Consider the following 23854-nt stretch of genomic DNA (forward strand, 5'->3'; position numbering starts at 1 on the left):
GGTTCTGGCCAGGCTCACACTGCTGGGCTCCAGTGGGCTGGGAGCTGGGTGAGAGCGCCCCCTGCTGGGAGCTGCAGGGTGACAGGGCTGCTGGGTGAAGAGCTCTGGGGATAAAGTATTGGGCAGAATTTAAGATCGAGAAACTGTTTTAGTGTTATATATTAGTGTTATAAAGCATCTCTGTTTATTTTATATGTAATAACTTTTCACAGCTGTGGAGCTTCAAGTGTGGTGATGATGATGAAAGAGTGTCAGTGTGAAGATACAGAGGAGCTGGACTGAGTGTCTCTACAGTGACTCTACAGCTCTGATGATGATGAAGGAGTGTTAGTGTGAAGATACAGAGGAGCTGGACTGAGTGTCTCTACAGTGACTCTACAGCTCTGATGATGATGAAGGAGTGTTAGTGTGAAGATACAGAGGAGCTGGACTGAGTGTCTCTACAGTGACTCTACAGCTCTGATGATGATGAAGGAGTGTCAGTGTGAAGATACAGATGAGCTGGACTGAGTGTCTCTACAGTGACTCTACAGCTCTGATGATGATGAAGGAGTGTCAGTGTGAAGATACAGATGAGCTGGACTGAGTGTCTCTACAGTGACTCTACAGCTCTGATGATGATGAAGGAGTGTCAGTGTGAAGATACAGAGGAGCTGGACTGAGTGTCTCTACAGTGACTCTACAGCTCTGATGATGATGGTGATGAAGGAGTCACTCTCACACAACACTCCAGATATAATAATATTCACACGGTGCTTTAATCTCCAGAACTCTTTTTATTGCTTTTACTGATACAAGTTTAAGTTTCACTCCTGTTTTTTACAATAGTTAATAACAGAGAAAATGTTTAAAATCTCACTTTGTGTGATGCTTTTGTATACAGAGTATGGCGATGTGTATTTACAGCAGGGGGGCGTGAGGGGGTGCAGGGGGGTGGGGTATGACTGGATTTAAACTTTTCCACGACTGGGGGACAGAAACCCCTCTGACACCTCAGTAAGACTGCATTCCACAGACATCTGTGAGGCCAGTGCGTCATCACATTTAAAACACGTCTTTGTATTCGTTTACGGGAGTCAAGTCACAGATCCACACAGTCCTGTGGGTCACCTTGCTTGAACCCTGAACTGATCAGGCTCTGCCATAGTTTCACCCACAGCTGGTGTCATGAGTTACTGTACCAGCCTCTCTGTGCCCAAACCTGCACTCACTGGGCTTTACTGCACTGTACTGTGCTTTCACCCTGATCTCACTGGGCTTTACTGCACTGTACTGTGCTTTTACCCTGATCTCACTGTGATTTACTCCACTGTACTGTGCTTTTACCCTGATCTAACTGTGATTTACTGCACTGTACTGTGCTTTTACCCTGATTTCACTGTGATTTACTGCACTGTATTATACTAATGGTTTTACCCAAATAGATTTCTTGGTAGAGATATTATAGAATCAGTATATTAATGCAGTGTTAGGCTGGAAATGGAATATACTGTCTAAAAGTTATTCAATTATTTCAATCTGGAAAAGTGTTACATAAAACAGCCACTAGATGGGGATGTTCACCTTGTTTCCTAACACAGCAGCAGCCAGCTGGCGCCTCCAGTGTGGTTCCTATAAACATCCTGACTCTATAAGGGCTGTGTCTCTACCTGTAACACTGACACAGGTCACAGTGAGACTGGGGCTCCTTTAAAGCTCTCTGCTCCAGACTGCAGGGAGATGAGTCTCCTGACTCTATAAGGGCTGTGTCTCTACCTGTAACACTGACACAGGTCACAGTGAGACTGGGGCTCCTTTAAAGCTCTCTGCTCCAGACTGCAGGGAGATGAGTCTCCTGACTCTATAAGGGCTGTGTCTCTACCTGTAACACTGACACAGGTCACAGTGAGACTGGGGCTCCTTTAAAGCTCTCTGCTCCAGACTGCAGGGAGATGAGTCTCCTGACTCTATAAGGGCTGTGTCTCTACCTGTAACACTGACACAGATCACAGTGTGACTGGGGCTCCTTTAAAGCTCTCTGCTCCAGACTGCAGGGAGATGAATAACTCCATTCTATTATCTGGTATACTGACCTACTGTAGTAGAGCCTGGTGTTGGGGGATTTTATTTGATCCCTCCAATTAATTGACCAGTTAAGGGACAATTAAGTAATTAGGAGTGAGTACGGAATGAATGTGTTTGTGATACAGTCGGAATTTGGATTTCTGAACTCGCCTCCCCCCTCCCACACCTTGGACTGGAGCTGTTGGGAAAACTGGAATTTAGAACACATGTGGGAGCAACTTGGTCAGGCAAAATTCACTTTAAAGAACATATATTAATTTACAAAAACTTTGTTGACAAATTGACAGACTGTGTGTAACAGAATTTTAAGAGAAAAGAGGAACAGGCAGACTCAGAGCAGAGGGCTGTTAATTACTGGAACCACTAACGAGGTCAGACATCAGGCAGCAGAATTCTTGCTGCAGAGGGCGAGAGAGGGGCAGATCCAGGGAGAGAGGGAGACAGGAAGGGCGAGAGGGGGCAGATTGAGGGAGAGAGGGAGGGCGAGAGAGGGACAGATCGAGGGAAAGAGGGAGAGAGGGAGGGCAAGAGAGGAAGGGGATAGCAGAGAGTAACAGAGAGACAGGGATTAGACCAACCATCTTCCACAAAACACATCTAATCCCAGAATTCCCACATCTGTCAGAAGCAGAACAACGTCCAGTCTTACTGGGAGAGGAATCTCAGCTGAGCTGCAGCCCAGTCTGATCTCCTGTCACAGCCTGAGGAGCAGGCACTGAGCCTCTCCAATACTATTTCATACGTCGGTAATGTCTGCAAATGTGTTTGCTAATTGTTCTTGCTTTGGCAACACTGTGAATCCCTGGTCAGGGTTCCATACTGAATTTGAATTCGACAGGAGGGAAGGAGAGGCAGGGAGACAGGGAGGAAGAGAGAGACGGGCAGGAGAGGGAGAGAGGGACAGGATAGAGAGAGAGACAGGCAGGAGAGGGAGAGAGAGACAGGCAGGAGAGGGAGAGAGAGACAGGAGAGGGAGAGAGGGACAGGATAGAGAGATAGTCAGGCAGGAGAGGGAGAGAGAGACAGGCAGGAGAGGGAGAGAGAAAGGAGGAGGAAGAGAGAGTCAGGCAGGAGAGGGAGAGAGAAAGGAGGAGGAAGAGAGAGACAGGCAGGAGAGGGAGAGAGAAAGGGGGAGGGAGAGAGGGACAGGCAGGAGAGGGAGAGAGAAAGGAGGAGGAAGAGAGAGACAGGCAGGAGAGGGAGAGAGAAAGGGGGAGGGAGAGAGGGACAGGCAGGAGAGGGAGAGAGAAAGGAGGAGGAAGAGAGAGACAGGCAGGAGAGGGAGAGAGGGACAGGCAGGAGAGGGAGAGAGAAAGGAGGAGGAAGAGAGAGACAGGGAGGAGAGGGAGAGAGAAAGGGGGAGGGAGAGAGAGACAGGCAGGAGAGGGAGAGAGAAAGGGGGAGGGAGAGAGGGACAGGCAGGAGAGGGAGAGAGGGACAGGCTAGAGAGAGCGATGGGGGAGGGAGGGACAGGCAGGGGGTGACTGTGGGGCGCAGGGCTGGAGAGAGGGGTGCTGCCTGTGATATTAGCTGTGCGAGCTGGGCTGGGTGCTGTCGGCGCCTCTGTGGTGGACACGCAGTCTCTCGGCCAGCGCTGCCCGGGGGACCCCGACGGGGGAGGGGGGGGACCCCGGGGAGGGGCAGGGGGGCAGCGGCGCGGGCGCTGCGCTCGTGTCAGGAGTCCCAGAGAGCCGCTCGCCGGGGGGGGAGGGGGGCGCCCGCAGCCCCCCCGCCGCCAAGTCGGCCGCCTCGTTCTCGTTGTCCGAGCTGCACTCGCTCAGGTCCGTGATCTCCAGCTCCGAGTCCGACTCCGGGTCCGGCTTGACGCTGCCCCTGCGGTCCAGGCCGGCCGGGGGAGCCCCCAGGCCCAGGCCCAGGCCCAGGCCCAGGCCCAGCCCGGCGCTGCCCGCCGCCGGCCCGCCCTCGCCCCCCCCGCCCCCCCCCGCCCCGCCCAGCACGTCCGCGGTCCGGCCCAGCGAGGGCAGCGCGCCGGCGTACGGGGGGACGCCCAGCCTGCCCCCCTGGCCCGCCGCGGCCTCGCCGGCGCCCCCGCCCGCCCCGGGCAGGAGGCCGGAGAAGGGGTTGGGCAGCTGGGACAGGGGGCCCTGCAGGGGGCTGGGGTAGAAGTGCGAGGGGTAGAGGGAGCCCGGGCCCAGCTTGGGGCTGTTGAGCGAGAAGGCGCCGGGCAGGTAGGGGCTGAAGCCCCAGGTGTAGTCGCTGAAGGAGGGGCCGCGCCCGTAGGGGCTCAGGAGGGAGGGCGGCTTCGAGTAGCAGGGCGCACCTGCGGACAGCAGACAGGGGAGGGGTCACCAGTTACCACGGCGACAGCAGAGACACAGACTGCAACAGCCACAGCCACTGTGACTGCAACAGCAACAGCAACAACCACTGATACTGTAACAGCAACAGCCACTGTGACTGGAACAGCAACAGCCACTGATACTGTAACAGCAACAGCCACTGTGACTGGAACAGCAACAGCAACAACCACTGATACTGTAACAGCAACAGCCACTGTGACTGGAACAGCAACAACCACTGTGACTGCAACAGCAACAGCCACTGCGACTGGAACAGCAACAGCAACAGCCACTGTGACTGGAACAGCCACAGCCACTGTGACTGGAACAGCAACAGCAACAACCACTGATACTGTAACAGCAACAGCCACTGTGACTGCAACAGCCACAGCCACTGTGACTGGAACAGCAACAACCACTGTGACTGCAACAGCAACAGCCACTGCGACTGGAACAGCAACAGCAACAGCCACTGTGACTGGAACAGCCACAGCCACTGTGACTGGAACAGCAACAACCACTGTGACTGGAACAGCAACAGCAACAACCACTGATACTGTAACAGCAACAGCCACTGTGACTGGAACAGCCACAGCCACTGTGACTGGAACAGCAACAACCACTGTGACTGCAACAGCAACAGCCACTGCGACTGGAACAGCAACAGCAACAGCCACTGTGACTGGAACAGCCACAGCCACTGTGACTGGAACAGCAACAACCACTGTGACTGGAACAGCAACAGCAACAACCACTGATACTGTAACAGCAACAGCCACTGTGACTGGAACAGCAACAGCCACTGTGACTGGAACAGCAACAGCAACAGCCACCGTGACTGCAACAGCAACAGCAACAACCACTGTGACTGGAACAGCAACAGCAACAACCACTGATACTGTAACAGCAACAGCCACTGTGACTGGATCAGCAACAGCCACTGTGACTGGAACAGCCACAACCACTGTGACTGGAACAGCAACAGCCACTGTGACTGGAACAGCCACAACCACTGTGACTGGAACAGCAACAGCCACTGTGACTGGAACAGCAACAGCCACTGTGACTGGAACAGCAACTGTGACTGGAACAACTGTAATTTCTCCCATTCTCCATCCCACTCCCACTCTGCTGCTCTGTCTCTCCACCCCTCTCTGCCTCTCTCTCTGTCTGCTCTGTCTCTCTCTCTCCCTCCCTCCCTGCACTCCTGACTCAGGGCTGTAGGTGTGTGAGTGTGTGAGTGTGTGTGGTGCGGTGTTTGATACTGGCTCTAATTTGCAGGCCAGCAGTATTACCCTGCGCCCAGCAGTCACATGAATATTGAATCACAGCGCGCAGGCTGCTCGCTTGCTTAAGAACACGGGGTAATGGGGTGCCACAGGCCAGACCCCAGCCTGCGCGCAATTAGGGCAGCTGGGCCTTTCAGGACGGGGATGGAGGGAGAGAGGAGGTTCCTGGGGACCTGCGGTGTCTGCACTCGCTCTGTGTGTGTGTGTGTGTGTGTGTGTGTGTGTGTGTGTGTGTGTGTGTGTGTGTGTGATTCTTATTCTTATTCTTACAGTGTCATTCATTTAAGATGAAGAAATGTGCACTGATTGTCTCCTATTCCAGACCAACCAGACTCTCTTCCCTTCTCCTCCTTCCCTCTCCCTGTCTCCCTAACTCCCTGACTTCCTGACTCCCTGACTCCCTGACTCCCTGACTTCCTGTCTCCTGACTCCTTGTCTCCCTGTCTCCCGTTCTCCTGTCTCCCTCTGTCCCTCACCCAGCCCTCCATCTGACCACCTCTCTCACCAGAGCTGAGGAAGGGGAAGGCGGTGTCCAGTCTCAGTTTCTCAGACTCTGGGGTACCTGGTGCACCCCCTCTCTCAAAGAGACCCCCCCGACCAGACGAGTCCGGTAACCGTGGGAACAATGACTGCAGAGCCTGAGAGATACACAAAGAGAGAGAGAGGGGTTAATACAGACACACTGACTGGACACTCCAGTACATTAACACTGCACTGAGAGAGAGAGGGGTTAATACAGACACTGACTGGACACTCCAGTACATTAACACTGCACTGAGAGAGAGAGGGGTTCATACAGACACACTGACTGGACACTCCAGTACATTAACACTGCACTGAGAGAGAGAGGGGTTCATACAGACACACTGACTGGACACTCCAGTACATTAACACTGCACTGAGAGAGAGAGGGGTTCATACAGACACACTGACTGGACACTCCAGTACATTAACACTGCACTGAGAGAGAGAGGGGTTCATACAGACACACTGACTGGACACTCCAGTACATTAACACTGCACTGAGAGAGAGGGGGGTTAATACAGACACACTGACTGGACACTCCAGTACATTAACACTGCACTGAGAGAGAGAGGGGTTAATACAGACACACTGACTGGACACTCCAGTACATTAACACTGCACTGAGAGAGAGAGGGGTTCATACAGACACACTTTGTTTACTGGAAGTACAGTATTTGTTTGTTCTGTGTGTTATACGAGTTCTGTCCTGGTCTGTTCCTAATAAAATGGCCAGTCTCAGTGGATATGTTGAGTGGAACGCATGTCAGTTTCCTGATCATCAGCAAGGTCATAATAAAAGAAGGAGAGGAGGATCAGAGGATCAGAGGAAGGGAAGGACTCCAGTCAGTGTCTCCCCGGAGGCAGACCCGGAGGAAGGGGGATTTTCCGGATGGCAGTCGCTAGCTCCTGTGCGCGAGTGTGCGCTGGAGCCCGGAGAGCAGCGACAGCTCGCTGATCCCTGGGACTTAACGAGCTCGCATCTCATTAGCATCCATTCATGTTTTCATTTACTTTTTAAAAAGAAAATATCGACCGGGGGGATTGAATCCACCTCAAGGAAGGAAGACAGGGAGCCGAAGAATAAGGTCTGTGGAACCCCTCTCTCTCTCTCTGGCAGAGTAAGTGCCTGTAGACCCTCTCTCCTTCTCTCGCCCCCTCGCTGCCTGTCTCTCTCCCACTTAGTGCAGGATGATGTGTCTGTCTGTGTGTCTCTCCCTCTTATTCAGAATCAGTGTGTCTGTCTGTGTCTCTCTCTTATTCAGAATCAATGTGTCTGTCTGTGTGTCTCTCTCTTATTCAGAATCAGTGTGTCTGTGTGTCTCTCCCTCTTATTCAGAATCAGTGTGTCTGTCTGTGTCTCTCTCTTATTCAGAATCAGTGTGTCTGTCTGTGTGTCTCTCTCTCTTCTCCCATATCAATGTGTAGAATCAGTGTGTCTGTCTACCTGTCTCTCTCTCTTAATCTGGAATAGTGTGTCTGTCTGTGTTTGTCTATCTGTCTCTCTTAATCTGGGATAGTGTGTCTGTCTGTGTCTGTCTACCTGTCTCTCTCTCTCTCTGCCTCTCTGTCTGTTTGCCTCTCAGCCTGTCTGCCTGCCTGCGTGTCTGTCTCTGTCCGTGTCTCTGACCTCAGGCGTGAGCGGGCTGCAGTCCGGCGCCGGTGACCCACTGAAGTGATTCTGGGCCAGAAGGAAGGGAGGCCCAGCCATGTCCAGCAAGGGGTAGTTAACCAGAACCACTTTACTGAAGTTAAACTTGTAGGTGAAACGTTTCCCCTTCGTCTTGTGCAGAATACGCTTGTTATAGTAATATCTGAGAGAGAGGGAGAGAGAGAGGGGTTAATACAGACACACTGACTGGACACTCCAGTACATTAACACTGCACTGAGAGAGAGGGGTTAATACAGACACACTGACTGGACACTCCAGTACATTAACACTGCACTGAGAGAGAGAGGGGTTAATACAGACACACTGACTGGACACTCCAGTACATTAACACTGCACTGAGAGAGAGGGGTTAATACAGACACACTGACTGGACACTCCAGTACATTAACACTGCACTGAGAGAGAGAGGGGTTAATACAGACACGCTGCCTGGACACTCCAGTACATTAACACTGCACTGAGAGAGAGAGGGGTTAATACAGACACACTGACTGGACACTCCAGTACATTAACACTGCACTGAGAGAGAGAGGGGTTAATACAGACACACTGACTGGACACTCCAGTACATTAACACTGCACTGAGAGAGAGAGGGGTTCATACAGACACACTGACTGGACACTCCAGTACATTAACACTGCACTGAGAGAGAGAGGGGTTAATACAGACACACTGACTGGACACTCCAGTACATTAACACTGCACTGAGAGAGAGGGGTTAATGCAGACACACTGACTGGACACTCCAGTACATTAACACTGCACTGAGAGAGAGGGGTTAATGCAGACACACTGACTGGACACTCCAGTACATGAACACTGCACTGAGAGAGAGGGGTTAATACAGACACACTGACTGGACACTCCAGTACATGAACACTGCACTGAGAGAGAGAGGGGTTAATACAGACACACTGACTGGACACTCCAGTACATTAACACTGCACTGAGAGAGAGGTTTTGTGTGAGTCGGGACTGAGGCTGAGGTTTGTGAGTTACAGCTGGAAGACTCTGCCCTAAATTGAGCAATTAACTACAGCTAATTTGTAATCATCAGCTGCTGACGACAGGGTTAATTAACAAGAGGGCAGGATTAATGAGGGCGGGGGTGAGAGTGGAGTGAAGGGAGAGGAAGGGGGGAATGAGAGGAAAGAAACAAGAGTGAGATAATAGAGTGAAACAGAGTAAGAGTGAGAAAGTGAGCCACCCAGCGCATCTGGGTGCGTGGTGAATGGAGGAGGTGAGACAGAAAGAGTGAGACAGGACAGGTAAGAGCAAGAGTGCAACAGTGAGACAGTGAGAGAGTGAGACAGCACTAGAGACAGACAGAGTGAGACAGCACCAGAGACAGGGAGAGTGAGTCAGTGAGAGAACACAACAGCACCAGAGACAGGGAGAGTGAAACAGTGAGAGAAGGTGACAGTGCCAGAGACAGACAGAGTGAGGGAGCACCAGAGGCAGTTAGAGTGAGACAGTGAGAGAAGAAGACAGCACCAGGGACAGAGAAAGTGAGACAGCACCAGAGACAGGGAGAGTGAGACAATGAGAGAAGGAGAGAGTGCCAGAGACAGAGAGAGTGAGACAGTGAGAGAAGAAGACAGCACCAGGGATAGAGAGAGTCATCAGCACCGGGCGCGAGCTGCTGCAGCTCTGTCAAGGGCTGGGCCTGTACATCGTCAACGGCAGGACTAGAGGGGACTCTCTAGGCAGGTTCACCTACAGCTCAGCTCTGGGCAGCAGTGTGGTGGACTACGCCATCACCGACCTGGACCCCTCCTGTATCAGTGCCTTCACTGTCAGGCCACAAACTCCCCTCTCCGACCACAGCCAGATCACACTCTACATGAGGAGAGCACACCAGCACAGAGACACACTGACACAGCCCAGCCAGCTGTACGACCTCCACCAGGCATACAGATGGGACTCAGACAGCCTGGATGAATACCAGAGAGCATCTGGAAAATCAGACATTATTGACTACTTCCCCAATTATTCTATATCAAACCAAGAAAACAGGCAGAAATCTGTCTGTAAAAGATTCTAAAAAGATTTCGTTTTCTATATCAAAAAGAATAAATGCAAAACACACCGAACAAAACAAAAGCGAAAGAAAAATGGTCTGGTACAGACTGCAGAAACAGCGGAAAAGCACTGTGTGGACGATCAAACCGAAAGAACACACAACCACACAGCGAGATACTGGGAGATGGTGACGCACTGCAGACACACCCCAAAGAAGAAAATAAACACAAGCATGAACACAGACAACTCTCAGCCATCCAGGAATCAATAAATCAAAACTGTTTCTGGGAAAGATGGAATAATTCTAAAAAAATCAAAAACCAGTAAAATCGCCCATCCAGAATGGATCAGTCTGGAAAACCTCATTTGAACATCTCTACGATCAGATCCCAAACACAGAAGCACAAGACCAAAACAACAAACTGTACGTGGAAAACTGAAAATATTCCAATGGGCTATCAAAGACAACCCAAACCCCCTAAACGACCAAGGCATCTGTGTGAACAGTAACCTGGGGACGGTATCCTGCACCATCATGAATACCCAAATACTGGCCTTCCTTACCGAGCACCGTGTCCTGAGCAAGAGTCAGACCGGCTTCCTACCAAACCGCTGTGCATCAGATCATAGTTACTCCCTACACACACTTACTGTATATAGTAAATGAGCATGTCCACCAAACAAAACCTAGAAAAATATATGCGTTCTTTATTGATTTCAAAAAAGCATTTGATTTAATTTGGCCCAAAGGACAGTTTTAAAAAATTCGTCTTAGGGGTGTAGGAGGTAAAGTCTACAATTTAGTGTACAGTACTCAGGCAGTGAAAATCAGAAACAAAAGGAGGGAATTCTTCACTCTGTGGGGTGAGACAGGGCTGCAGCCTGAGCCCATCACTGTTCAATATCTCCATCAAGGAGTTAGCAGGAATGTTGGAACAGTCTGCAGCTCCTGGTCTCACACTACATGACAGAGATCAAGTTCCTGCTCTATGCTGATGACCCGGTCCTGCTGTCGCCCACAGAACAGGACCTGCAGCAGAGCCTGGCACTGCTGGAGCAGTACTGTCAGACCTGGGCGCTGCCAGCCCATCTGGACCCAGAACAGGGGCTGCAGCAGAGCCTGGCACTGCTGGAGCAGTACTGTCAGACCTGGGCACTGCCAGCCCATCTGGACCCAGAACAGGACCTGCAGCAGAGCCTGGCACCGCTGGAGCAGTACTGTCAGACCTGGGCACTGCCAGCCCATCTGGACCCAGAACAGGGGCTGCAGCAGAGCCTGGCACTGCTGGAGCAGTACTGTCAGACCTGGGCACTGCCAGCCCATCTGGACCCTGAACAGGACCTGCAGCAGAGCCTGGCACTGCTGGAGCAGTACTGTCAGACCTGGGCACTGCCAGCCCATCTGGACCCAGAACAGGAGCTGCAGCAGAGCCTGGCACTGCTGGAGCAGTACTGTCAGACCTGGGCACTGCCAGCCCATCTGGACCCAGAACAGGACCTGCAGCAGAGCCTGGCACTGCTGGAGCAGTACTGTCAGACCTGGGCACTGCCAGCCCATCTGGACCCAGAACAGGACCTGCAGCAGAGCCTAGCACTGCTGGAGCAGTACTGTCAGACCTGGGCACTGCCAGCCCATCTGGACCCAGAACAGGACCTGCAGCAGAGCCTGGCACTGCTGGAGCAGTACTGTCAGACCTGGGCGCTGCCAGCCCATCTGGACCCAGAACAGGACCTGCAGCAGAGCCTGGCACTGCTGGAGCAGTACTGTCAGACCTGGGCGCTGCCAGCCCATCTGGACCCAGAACAGAACAGAGAAGGAGACAGCACCAGAGACAGAGAGAGTGAGACAGTGCCAGAGACAGGGAGAGTGAGACAGTGAGAGAGTGAGACAGCGCCAGAGACAGGGAGAGTGAGACAGAGAGAGAAGGAGACAGCACCAGAGACAGGGAGAGTGAGACAGCGCCAGAGACAGGGAGAGTGAGACAGTGAGAGAGTGAGACAGCGCCAGAGACAGGGAGAGTGAGACAGTGAGAGAGTGAGACAGCGCCAGAGACAGGGAGAGTGAGACAGAGAGAGAAGGAGACAGCACCAGAGACAGGGAGAGTGAGACAGCGCCAGAGACAGGGAGAGTGAGACAGTGAGAGAGTGAGACAGCGCCAGAGACAGGGAGAGTGAGACAGTGAGAGAGTGAGACAGCGCCAGAGACAGGGAGAGTGAGACAGAGAGAGAAGGAGACAGCACCAGAGACAGGGAGAGTGAGACAGCACCAGAGACAGGGAGAGTGAGACAGAACAGAGAAGGAGACAGCACCAGAGACAGAGAGAGTGAGACAGCGCCAGAGACAGGGAGAGTGAGACAGTGAGAGAGTGAGACAGCGCCAGAGACAGGGAGAGTGAGACAGAGAGAGAAGGAGACAGCGCCAGAGACAGGGAGAGTGAGACAGCGAGAGTGAGGCGGGTGAGGCACCTGAGTGCGCGGCTCAGCTTGTCGTAGTTCATGTGCGGTTTACACTTGCGGATGCCCCAGAGCCGGGCGACCTCGTCGGGGTCCTTGATGACGAACTCGCCGTAGTCCCCCTGCCAGGCGATGACGTTCTGGTACTCCTCCTTCTGCAGCAGCTCCAGGATGAAGTGCCAGAGCTGGATCTGCCTGGAGCCGGGGCTCGACTCAGGCTTGTAGGCCCAGTCTGGGAATGCTATGCCTTGGAGATATGGAGAGGGAGGGGTTAACAGAGAGAGCAACAGAATGGACACTAATGTACAGTAACACTGTACTGTCCAAGGAGTGACCGTTACCTGGAGTCCAGAGTGCAGGTACAGGGGGGGTCAGGAGCAGATCACTCACACAGTTACAGTCCATAGCCAACCTGGGGCACACCTGAGAGAGAGAGGGGTTAATACACTACATTAACACTGCACTGAGAGAGAGAGGGGTTAATACAGACACACTGGACACTCCAGTACATTAACACTGCACTGAGAGAGAGGGGTTAATACAGACACACTGACTGGACACTCCAGTACATTAACACTGCACTGAGAGAGAGAGGGGTTCATACAGACACACTGACTGGACACTCCAGTACATTAACACTGCACTGAGAGAGAGAGGGGTTAATACAGACACACTGACTGGACACTCCAGTACATTAACACTGCACTGAGAGAGAGGGGGGTTCATACAGACACACTGACTGGACACTCCAGTACATTAACACTGCACTGAGAGAGAGAGGGGTTAATACAGACACACTGACTGGACACTCCAGTACATTAACACTGCACTGAGAGAGAGAGGGGTTCATACAGACACACTGACTGGACACTCCAGTACATTAACACTGCACTGAGAGAGAGGGGTTAATACAGACACACTGACTGGACACTCCAGTACATGAACACTGCACTGAGAGAGAGAGGGGTTAATACAGACACACTGACTGGACACTCCAGTACATTAACACTGCACTGAGAGAGAGGGGTTAATACAGACACACTGACTGGACACTCCAGTACATTAACACTGCACTGAGAGAGAGAGGGGTTAATACAGACACACTGACTGGACACTCCAGTACATTAACACTCCTCTCTCTATTCTTCTGGACTTGTACTAACTCTCTCAAGTCTGCTGCAACTCTTCTCTCTGCTGTGTGAACTTGCACTTTTGGAAAGATGTTGAAAATGAAGCTGAAAGCAGTGGTGTCTCTCCAGGTGTGAGCTGCCCAGGCCTGAACAGCACAGGCCCGCAGGAGCGAGGCTCGGGTTCGAGCTGGGGGGGGCGCGGGCGCGCGCCTGTGTGTGTGGACTGGTGTGTGTTTTTCTTTGCAGTAATTTTCCGTTTGATTTCGGAGGTAATGCATTTTTTACAAATCAAAGAGGAAACTCTCCAGCCCCCCCCGGGCCCCCCCAGCAGCGGCGCGCAGATAACAGGCGTGGATCATTTCCTTGTTAGTTTTCATTCCCTTCCCTGGGCTTTCAACTTCCATCACCCGCAGGAACATTATAACAAGCTACTGGGGGAATAGAGCCAGAACACACAGGCAACACGCGCGGAGCCAGCGCACGCACACACACACACAGACAACAGCACACGCACACACACAGACTGTATACACACACACACACACTGTATACACACATACACACACACACTGTATACACACATACACACACAGACTGTATACACACACACACAGACTGTATACACACACACACAGACAACAGCACACGCACACACACAGACTGTATACACACACACACTGTATACACACATACACACACTGTATACACACAGACAGACAACAGCGCACGCACACACACAGACTGTATACACACACACAGACTGTATACACACACAGACAACAGCACACGCACACACACAGACTGTATACACACACACAGACTGTATATCCACACAGACTGTATACACACACAGCAGCACACTCACACAGCCAACAGCACCCTCACACAACCACACACAAATATATATACACAACAGCACATTGACACACAACCACACACACACATACAACAGCACACACACACACAACAGCACAGACATACTGTACAACAGCACACTCACACACAACCATAGACACACACGCATACATCAGCATATACACAACAGCACACACACAACAGCTCAGTGACAATGGGAAAGCCCAGCTGAGTTTCGCATTGAGAAGATGGAAGAGAGAGAAGGATAGAGAGAGGGAGGGATAGAGAGAGGGAGGGATACAGGTAGAGAGAGGGATAGAGAGAGGGAGGGATACAGGTAGAGAGAAAGAGGGATAGAGAGAGGGAGGGATACAGATAGAGAGGGTGGGACAGAGAGAAAGAGAGAGAGATTTTATTTTACTTTTTGTTGTTGTTTTGTTCCATCTGAATTTCATTCTTTCTATTTGCTTTGGTGACACTGATTGTCCCCATCGGTCGTGCTGATAAAGCACCTTGAACTGAACTGGCAGAGAGAGAGGAGAGCAGCCCAGAGCTCTCATCTTCTCGAACCCCTGTCTGAACTCCATCAAACAGACACTCTGCACCCTCACAGTGCACACCCCACTCATGACACACACCCCACTCATGACACACTCTCTCTCTCTCCAGTGTCCCTCTCTCACTCCACTGTCTCTCACACTCTCCAGTGTCCCTCTCTCACTCCAGTGTCTCTCGCACTCTCCAGTGTCCCTCTCTCACTCCACTGTCTCTCGCACTCTCCAGTGTCTCTCTCTCACTCTCCAGTGTCTCCCTCTCACTCCACTGTCTCTCTCACTCTCTCCAGTGTCCCTCTCTCACTCCAGTGTTGTCGGGCCCCCTGGGTGCCTGACCCAGTCTCGGAGGACTCGCTGTATGCGGGACCGCGGTGCCGGACACGCGAACAGCACCGTAGCTCTTCCATCGGCGTGTTCGGAGGGGCCAGAAGAAAGCGCCCCGCCTGCTTCCGTCCGCCAGAAACTGTCTCGCAGAGCCGGAACCAGACGAGATCAAGTATTACAATGGAGCGTGAATAATTCAGCCCGAACTCGAGTTCTGAGAGCGGGAACGCGGGGCTGGAGAGGAAGAGTCGGAGAGGTTTGGGGGAGGCGGTCGAGCGGCGTTAAGATAGAAGGGAATCAATCAATACGGTTAAATTATTCATTGTCATTAATTATCGATCGCCTTCCGCTCGCGGCTCGCCTGCTCTCCGAGTTGAAAGGCGGGAAGCGCGCTTTATTAACCGGCTCGAGCCTCATTGTTTCATATCCCGCGGCAAAGAGAGCGGGGATCCGCGCGCCGGAACACAGGGCCCTCGCGCATGTTTGGGCGCTGTCTCGCGGATCGATGCGGGATCAATGGCTCGCGCTCTGACTGAGAGCCGGAGAGCGCCTTTGATCTCGAGACTGAGAGATCAAACCGGCAAGACAGCGGCGCCAAGCGAAGATACTTCACACAGTCCTGGATTATCTCTCTCAACCACACTTCACACAGTCCTGGATTATCTCTCTCAACCACACTTCACACAGTCCTGGATTATCTCTCTCACACACACCTGGATTATCTCTCTCACACACACTTTACACACACCTAGATTATCTCTCTCACACACACTTCACACAGACCGAGATTATCTCTCTCACACACACTTCACACACACCTGGATTATCTCTCTCACACACACGTCACACAGTACTGGATTATCTCTCTCACACACACTTCACACAGTACTGGATTATCTCTCTCACACACACTTTACACACACCTGGATTATCTCTCTCACACACACGTCACACACACCTGGATTATCTCTCTCACACACACTTTACACACACCTAGATTATCTCTCTCACACACACTTCACACAGACCGAGATTATCTCTCTCACACACACTTCACACACACCTGGATTATCTCTCTCTCACACACACTTTACACACACCTGGATTATCTCTCTCACACACACGTCACACACACCTGGATTATCTCTCTCACACACACCTGGATTATCTCTGTCACACACACGTCACACACACCTGGATTATCTCTCTCACACACACTTCACACAGTCCTGGATTATCTCTCTCACACACACTTCACACAGTCCTGGATTATCTCTCTCACACACACTTCACAGAGACCAAGATTATCTCTCTCACACACACCTGGATTATCTCTCTCACACACACTTCACACAGCCTCAGTTACACTATGTTGTTTATGGCGTCTCAGTTAAATTGCACTGCCTCAGCTGCGCTGCCTCAGGTAAAGCTGCCTCAGATATCGCTGCCTCTGCTGCTGGGGAGTCAGAGCTGAGGCCTGACACCTTTGCCTGGCTCTGGTCCAGTGCTCGTTTCCCAGAGCGACTGGGAAGGGAAGTCTACAAAGGAATGCAGGGATGGATGAATATTCATGATCCTCACTTCCTCTTGCTGTCATTCTGTTTTTGTCTCACTTGTGTTAAAAATGCCCTAAGAGAGAGCTGACATCTGTCCTGGGTCAAGAGCCAAAATCCTCCACATGCTTCTGAGTGTGTTCTGTGGGTCTAGGCTCACAACAGTGCCATCTGTCTGCTCGAGGAGAAAAAGACACATTCCCACACTCCTGCTCTCTATCCCTCTCTCTGTCTCCTTCTCTCTTCTCCTCTCTCTATCCCTCCCTTCTTCTCTAATAACCCTCTCTCTGTTCTCTTTTCTCCTCTAATACTCCTCTCTCTGACTCCCTCTCTTTTCTCCTCTAATACTCCTCTCTGTCACTCTCTATATCCCTCTCTTCTCCTCTCCCTAATACCCCTCTCTGTTCTCTTCTCTCTCTATCCTCCTCTCTCTATACCCCCCTTTCTCTCTGCTCCTCTTTCTGTCCCTCTCTATATAACTCTCTCTCCCTATCCCTCTCTCTATCTCTCTGTCCCTCTTTCTCTCACCCCCTTCCTCATGGGATCAGATCTCTGTGTCTTGCAGCTGAGATGTTGTAACCAGCTAATTAATGACCTAACTAACTTACCTTATCAGACAATCGATAAATCTAACTTCCCAAATTAACCACTGAAGAAGTCACCGCTGACAAAATCAATATCTCATAAATAAATCCCTCTATAATCTCTCCCTCTCTCTCGCACTCCCCCTCTCTTTCCCTCTCTGTGTGCGCAGCAATCTTGCATATTAAAATTCAATTGAAATCTGCTTCTGCCACCTCGGCTACCACTGCCGCCACGATGGCTGCTACTGCAAGTGTCAGAGCTCATGCTGTTAGACCACTGGTGCTGCTACTGCAAGTGTCAGAGCTCATACTGTTAGAGCACTGGTGCTGCTACTGCAAGTGTCAGAGCTCATGTTGTTAGACCACTGGTGCTGCTACTGCAAGTGTCAGAGCTCATGTTGTTAGACCACTGGTGCTGCTACTGCAAGTGTCAGAGCTCATGTTGTTAGACCACTGGTGCTGCTACTGCAAGTGTCAGAGCTCATGTTGTTAGACCACTGGTGCTGCTACTGCAAGTGTCAGAGCTCATGTTGTTAGACCACTGGTGCTGCTACTGCAAGTGTCAGAGCTCATACTGTTAGACCACTGGTGCTGCTACTGCAAGTGTCAGAGCTCATGTTGTTAGACCACTGGTGCTGCTACTGCAAGTGTCAGAGCTCATACTGTTAGAGCACTGGTGCTGCTACTGCAAGTGTCAGAGCTCATACTGTTAGAGCACTGGTGCTGCTACTGCAAGTGTCAGAGCTCATACTGTTAGACCACTGGTGCTGCTACTGTAAGTGTCAGAGCTCATGCTGTTAGACCACTGGTGCTGCTACTGCAAGTGTCAGAGCTCATACTGTTAGACCACTGGTGCTGCTACTGCAAGTGTCAGAGCTCATGCTGTTAGACCACTGGTGCTGCTACTGCAAGTGTCAGAGCTCATGCTGTTAGACCACTGGTGCTGCTACTGCAAGTGTCAGAGCTCATGCTGTTAGACCACTGGTGCTGCTACTGCAAGTGTCAGAGCTCATGCCGTTAGACCACTGGTGCTGCTACTGCAAGTGTCAGAGCTCATGCCATTAGACCACTGGTGCTGCTACTGCAAGTGTCAGAGCTCATACTGTTAGACCACTGGTGCTGCTACTGCAAGTGTCAGAGCTCATGCTGTTAGACCACTGGTGCTGCTACTGCAAGTGTCAGAGCTCATGCTGTTAGACCACTGGTGCTGCTACTGCAAGTGTCAGAGCTCATGCTGTTAGACCACTGGTGCTGCTACTGCAAGTGTCAGAGCTCATGCTGTTAGACCACTGGTGCTGCTACTGCAAGTGTCAGAGCTCATGCTGTTAGACCACTGGTGCTGCTACTGCAAGTGTCAGAGCTCATACTGTTAGACCACTGGTGCTGCTACTGCAAGTGTCAGAGCTCATACTGTTAGAGCACTGGTGCTGCTACTGCAAGTGTCAGAGCTCATGCTGTTAGACCACTGGTGCTGCTACTGCAAGTGTCAGAGCTCATGCTGTTAGACCACTGGTGCTGCTACTGCAAGTGTCAGAGCTCATGCTGTTAGACCACTGGTGCTGCTACTGCAAGTGTCAGAGCTCATGCCATTAGACCACTGGTGCTGCTACTGCAAGTATCAGAGCTCATGCTGTTAGACCACTGGTGCTGCTACTGCAAGTGTCAGAGCTCATGCTGTTAGACCACTGGTGCTGCTACTGCAAGTGTCAGAGCTCATGCCATTAGACCACTGGTGCTGCTACTGCAAGTGTCAGAGCTCATACTGTTAGACCACTGGTGCTGCTACTGCAAGTGTCAGAGCTCATGCTGTTAGACCACTGGTGCTGCTACTGCAAGTGTCAGAGCTCATGCTGTTAGACCACTGGTGCTGCTACTGCAAGTGTCAGAGCTCATGCTGTTAGACCACTGGTGCTGCTACTGCAAGTGTCAGAGCTCATGCTGTTAGACCACTGGTGCTGCTACTGCAAGTGTCAGAGCTCATGCTGTTAGACCACTGGTGCTGCTACTGCAAGTGTCAGAGCTCATGCCATTAGACCACTGGTGCTGCTACTGCAAGTGTCAGAGCTCATACTGTTAGACCACTGGTGCTGCTACTGCAAGTGTCAGAGCTCATACTGTTAGACCACTGGTGCTGCTACTGCAAGTGTCAGAGCTCATACTGTTAGAGCACTGGTGCTGCTACTGCAAGTGTCAGAGCTCATACTGTTAGAGCACTGGTGCTGCTACTGCAAGTGTCAGAGCTCATACTGTTAGAGCACTGGTGCTGCTACTGCAAGTGTCAGAGCTCATACTGTTAGACCACTGGTGCTGCTACTGCAAGTTACTGCAACCATTACAGGTACTGTATGAGCTTCTGTGAGCTTCAGGACCAGGGACAGCACCAGACTGGTCTACTGTACTGGGAGCTTCAGGACAGGGGACAGCACCAGACTGGTCTACTGTACTGGGAGCTTCAGGACCGGGGACAGCTACAGACTGGTCTACTGTACTGGGAGCTTCAGGACAGGGGACAGCACCAGACTGGTCTACTGTACTGGGAGCTTCAGGACAGGGGACAGCACCAGACTGGTCTACTGTACTGGGAGCTTCAGGACCAGGGACAGCACCAGACTGGTCTACTGTACTGGGAGCTTCAGGATAGGGGACAGCACCAGACTGGTCTACTGTACTGGGAGCTTCAGGACAGGGGACAGCACCAGACTGGTCTACTGTACTGGGAGCTTCAGGACCGGGGACAGCTACAGACTGGTCTACTGTACTGGGAGCTTCAGGACAGGGGACAGCACCAGACTGGTCTACTGTACTGGGAGCTTCAGGACCGGGGACAGCTACAGACTGGTCTACTGTACTGGGAGCTTCAGGACAGGGGACAGCACCAGACTGGTCTACTGTACTGGGAGCTTCAGGACCGGGGACAGCTACAGACTGGTCTACTGTACTGGGAGCTTCAGGACCAGGGACAGCACCCGATCGCAGTCCTGTGGGCTTCAGAACAGCAGCAGGTAACTGTTATCGTTTACAAGAAACCAGAAAGAAATAAATCTTCCACACAAAACAAGGATTTAAAGCATTTAAAAGAAGAAAGAAGGAAGAGCTGATTTGTGCCGAGGACAGGTGCCTCCGGTGTGAGGATCCCGTGGCAGAGATCCAGACCGGCCCGGCCAGCCTCTCGGTGCCTCTTTAATTAAAACAAGTCAGTGGAAGGCAGTCGATGAAAAGGATTCGCTCGTTTCCTAAAAGACCTGTTCCTCACGTCGCTGCACACATCCTGCTCTGTAATTCCCCCTTCTCCTCACTCCTAAACTACACCGAATCGATCCCTCATCCATCTTTCATCGCGCAGTTTAATAACACCGCTGTTTGCCCACATCAATCGCCTGATCGCCGGAGAAAGGCTTTGAAGTGCCACTTCTCCTCAGGTCTGGAGAGTGTGTGTGTGCGTGTGTGTGCGTGTGTGTGTGTGTGTGCGCGCAGGAGAGAAGGAGGGCATGCTTGAATGAGTGCGAGTGTGTTCGTCAGCCCTTCTGAGTGTCAGTCCGACAGAGTGTCACCCTCTCAGTGTCACCTGCTCAGTGTGTCGGTCAGTGTGTTGCCTGGTCAGTGTGTCAGTCAGTCAGTGTGTCAGTCAGTATGTTGCCTGGTCAGTGAGTCAGTCACTGTGTTGCCTGGTCAGTGTGTCAGTCAGTCAGTGTGTCAGTCAGTGTGTTGCCTGGTCAGTGTGTCAGTCAGTCAGTGTGTCAGTCAGTCAGTGTGTCAGTCAGTGTGTTGCCTGGTCAGTGTGTCAGTCAGTCAGTGTGTCAGTCAGTCAGTGTGTTGCCTGGTCAGTGTGTCAGTCAGTCAGTGTGTTGCCTGGTCAGTGTGTCAGTCAGTGTGTTGCCTGGTCAGTGTGTCAGTCAGTCAGTGTGTCAGTCAGTGTGTTGCCTGGTCAGTGTGTCAGTCAGTCAGTGTGTCAGTCAGTGTGTTGCCTGGTCAGTGTGTCAGTCGGTCAGTGTGTCAGTCAGTTGGTGTGTTGCCTGGTCAGTGTGTCAGTCGGTCAGTGTGTCCATGTGTCAGTGTGTCAGTCGGTCAGTGTGTTGCCTGGTCAGTGTGTCAGTCGGTCAGTGTGTCCATGTGTCAGTGTGTCAGTCGGTCAGTGTGTCCATGTGTCAGTGTGTCAGTCGGTCAGTGTGTTGCCTGGTCAGTGTGTCAGTCAGTCAGTGTGTTGCCTGGTCAGTGTGTCAGTCGGACAGTGTGTTGCCTGGTCAGTGTGTCAGTCTGTCAGTGTGTCCATGTGTCAGTCTGTTATTAAGTCCCACTTGCTGGAACATGTAGACGTACTGTACCTGCTGGACCTGCTGGACAGACAGGCTCTCTCTTCCTGAGAGGGGCTGCTGAACAAACCGAGATCCAGAGACAGGGAAGCAGGGAGCGCACGCACACACTCTTAAGTACACACTGACAGACAGCCTTTGATTCTGAACCCAGGTTTGATCCGCAGGAGAGAGAGGTTTGTAAACACATTTTTCACGGCCACATAGCCGAGGGGCACGAGAGTGGAGCAGCGATGATGATGAGACAGAGCGAGGAGGAGGCAGTACAAAGCAACTCTGAGCAGAGGAGAGGAGCTGTAATGAGGCACGGAGATGCACACACACACACACATCACACACACACACACACACACACACACACACATCATATCACACACACAGATCACACACACATCATATCACACACACAGGCACACACATATCATATCACACACATCACACACACAGACACACACATATCATATCACACACATCACACACACAGACACACACATATCATATCACACACATCACACACACAGACACACACATATCATATCACACACATCACACACACAGGCACACACATATCATATCACACACATCACACACACATCACACACACAGACACACACAGACACACACATATCATATCACACACATCACACACACATCATATCACACACATCACACACACATATCATACTCCCAACACACACATCATGCTCACAATAGACACACCACAGACATCACACACTGATACACACATACACTACACTCACATCACACAGAGACACATACATTACACTCACAATACACATGCATGACACACAGACACAATATACATCATGCAGACATACACCACACACATACATGACATTCACAAATCACACATCACACAAAGATCCACTCTCCCCCACATACAGACACACAGAGGGACAGAAAGGGTTCGATTGAGGAAGAGAGGGGAGAGGAGGAGGAGCAGACGGCTCTTCCTGCAGGGGGTTACAGCCACTCGTTACAGGTTTGTTTATTTCTCTGCTTCTCTATTTATCGTCTTTCCTTCTTTATTTACTTCCTGTAATTTGTTTAGCTTCGATTTGAGCTGCGCTAACAGCCTGCCCGTTGCTCCCTGTGCCCAGGGGGGAGGGAGAGGGGACGCAGGCACGTACCTGACGCTGAAGACACAGCGTCCTGCCTCTCGCCTGTACCTGTCTCTCTCTCAGGTAACAACACCCTACCCTGAACAGCTCAGCAGGCAGAGGGGCAGATGTACAGTATGTGATACAGATCAATTGTGGATGTAGATACAGGCAGACATAAGGCTGTAGGTGGTGATACTGACATACAGACAGGTGTAGATACAGATACAGACAGACATAAGGATGTAGGTGTTGATATTGACATACAGACAGGTACAGATACACAGAGAAATGAGGCTCTGGTTTTTAGATACAGATATACAAATGCCCTGTTCCATTCCTAATCCCACCACTGATCCCAATCCCTGGTCCTGATCCCAATTTCTGTTCCTGTCCTAATCCCTGTTCTGATCTCAATCCCTGTTCCTATCCTAATCCCACTGCAGATCCCAATTCCTGTAGCTAACGTAATTCCTGTTCTGATCCCAAATCCTGTTCCTATCCCAATCCCTCCTCTCATCCTGCTTCCTTTTGATTTTTCCCTATTACCATGGAGCACCTCCCGTAGAGAGAGGAGAGGGGAGATGCATTGCTACAGAAACACACACACAGACACACACAGACACACACACACTGCCACAGAAACACACACACTGACAGACACACTGCCACAGAAACACACACACACACACACACACACAGACACACACAGTGGTCAGTGCTCGGGGAGGAGTCTGGTCTCTCTTGTCTCAGCAGGGTCCGTGACTCCGCTCTCCTCATCTACATCCGCGGAAGTCTGGCTGGGAGCTGTTCCAATCGGAGCAGGACTGAGAGTCCCAGAGCTCGCGGATGATTCACATCAAACCGGGAATCATATTAACATCCACAAACACTCCGCAAATACCTGACGGGCACTCTCCATCGATTTCTAATGAGGCACCAGTGACAGAGCGAAGAAAAGAGAGAGGAGAGAGGGAAATGGGCAGAGCTAAGAGAGATGGAGATGGAGGGATGGAGAGGAGAGGAGAAAAGAGAGGAGAGGTAGAAGAGATGGAGAAGAGAGAGGAAAGAGAGGAGAGAGATGGAGAGGAGAGAGA

At 51.5% G+C, this 23854-nt stretch overlaps 1 protein-coding gene across 1 annotated transcript in view; it reads right to left on the reverse strand.

Moving 5' to 3' along the window:
* Positions 1–756: 756 nt before the first annotated feature.
* Positions 757–23854, reverse strand: part of erfl1 (Ets2 repressor factor like 1) — a 40468-nt gene continuing 17370 nt past the window's right edge. Inside the window, exons 2-6 of the mRNA XM_088621273.1 lie at positions 12668–12749; positions 12339–12573; positions 7807–7990; positions 6159–6291; positions 757–4345 (exon numbers count right to left, since the gene is read on the reverse strand). Coding sequence (XP_088477399.1) covers positions 3591–4345; positions 6159–6291; positions 7807–7990; positions 12339–12573; positions 12668–12731 — 1371 coding nt within the window. The 5' untranslated portion in view covers positions 12732–12749 and the 3' untranslated portion in view covers positions 757–3590. The remainder of the gene's footprint in view (positions 4346–6158; positions 6292–7806; positions 7991–12338; positions 12574–12667; positions 12750–23854) is intronic.

This window comes from Lepisosteus platostomus, chromosome 26 (genome assembly GCF_059453375.1).
Source record: "Lepisosteus platostomus isolate fLepPlt1 chromosome 26, fLepPlt1.hap1, whole genome shotgun sequence".
NCBI lineage: Eukaryota > Metazoa > Chordata > Actinopteri > Semionotiformes > Lepisosteidae > Lepisosteus > Lepisosteus platostomus.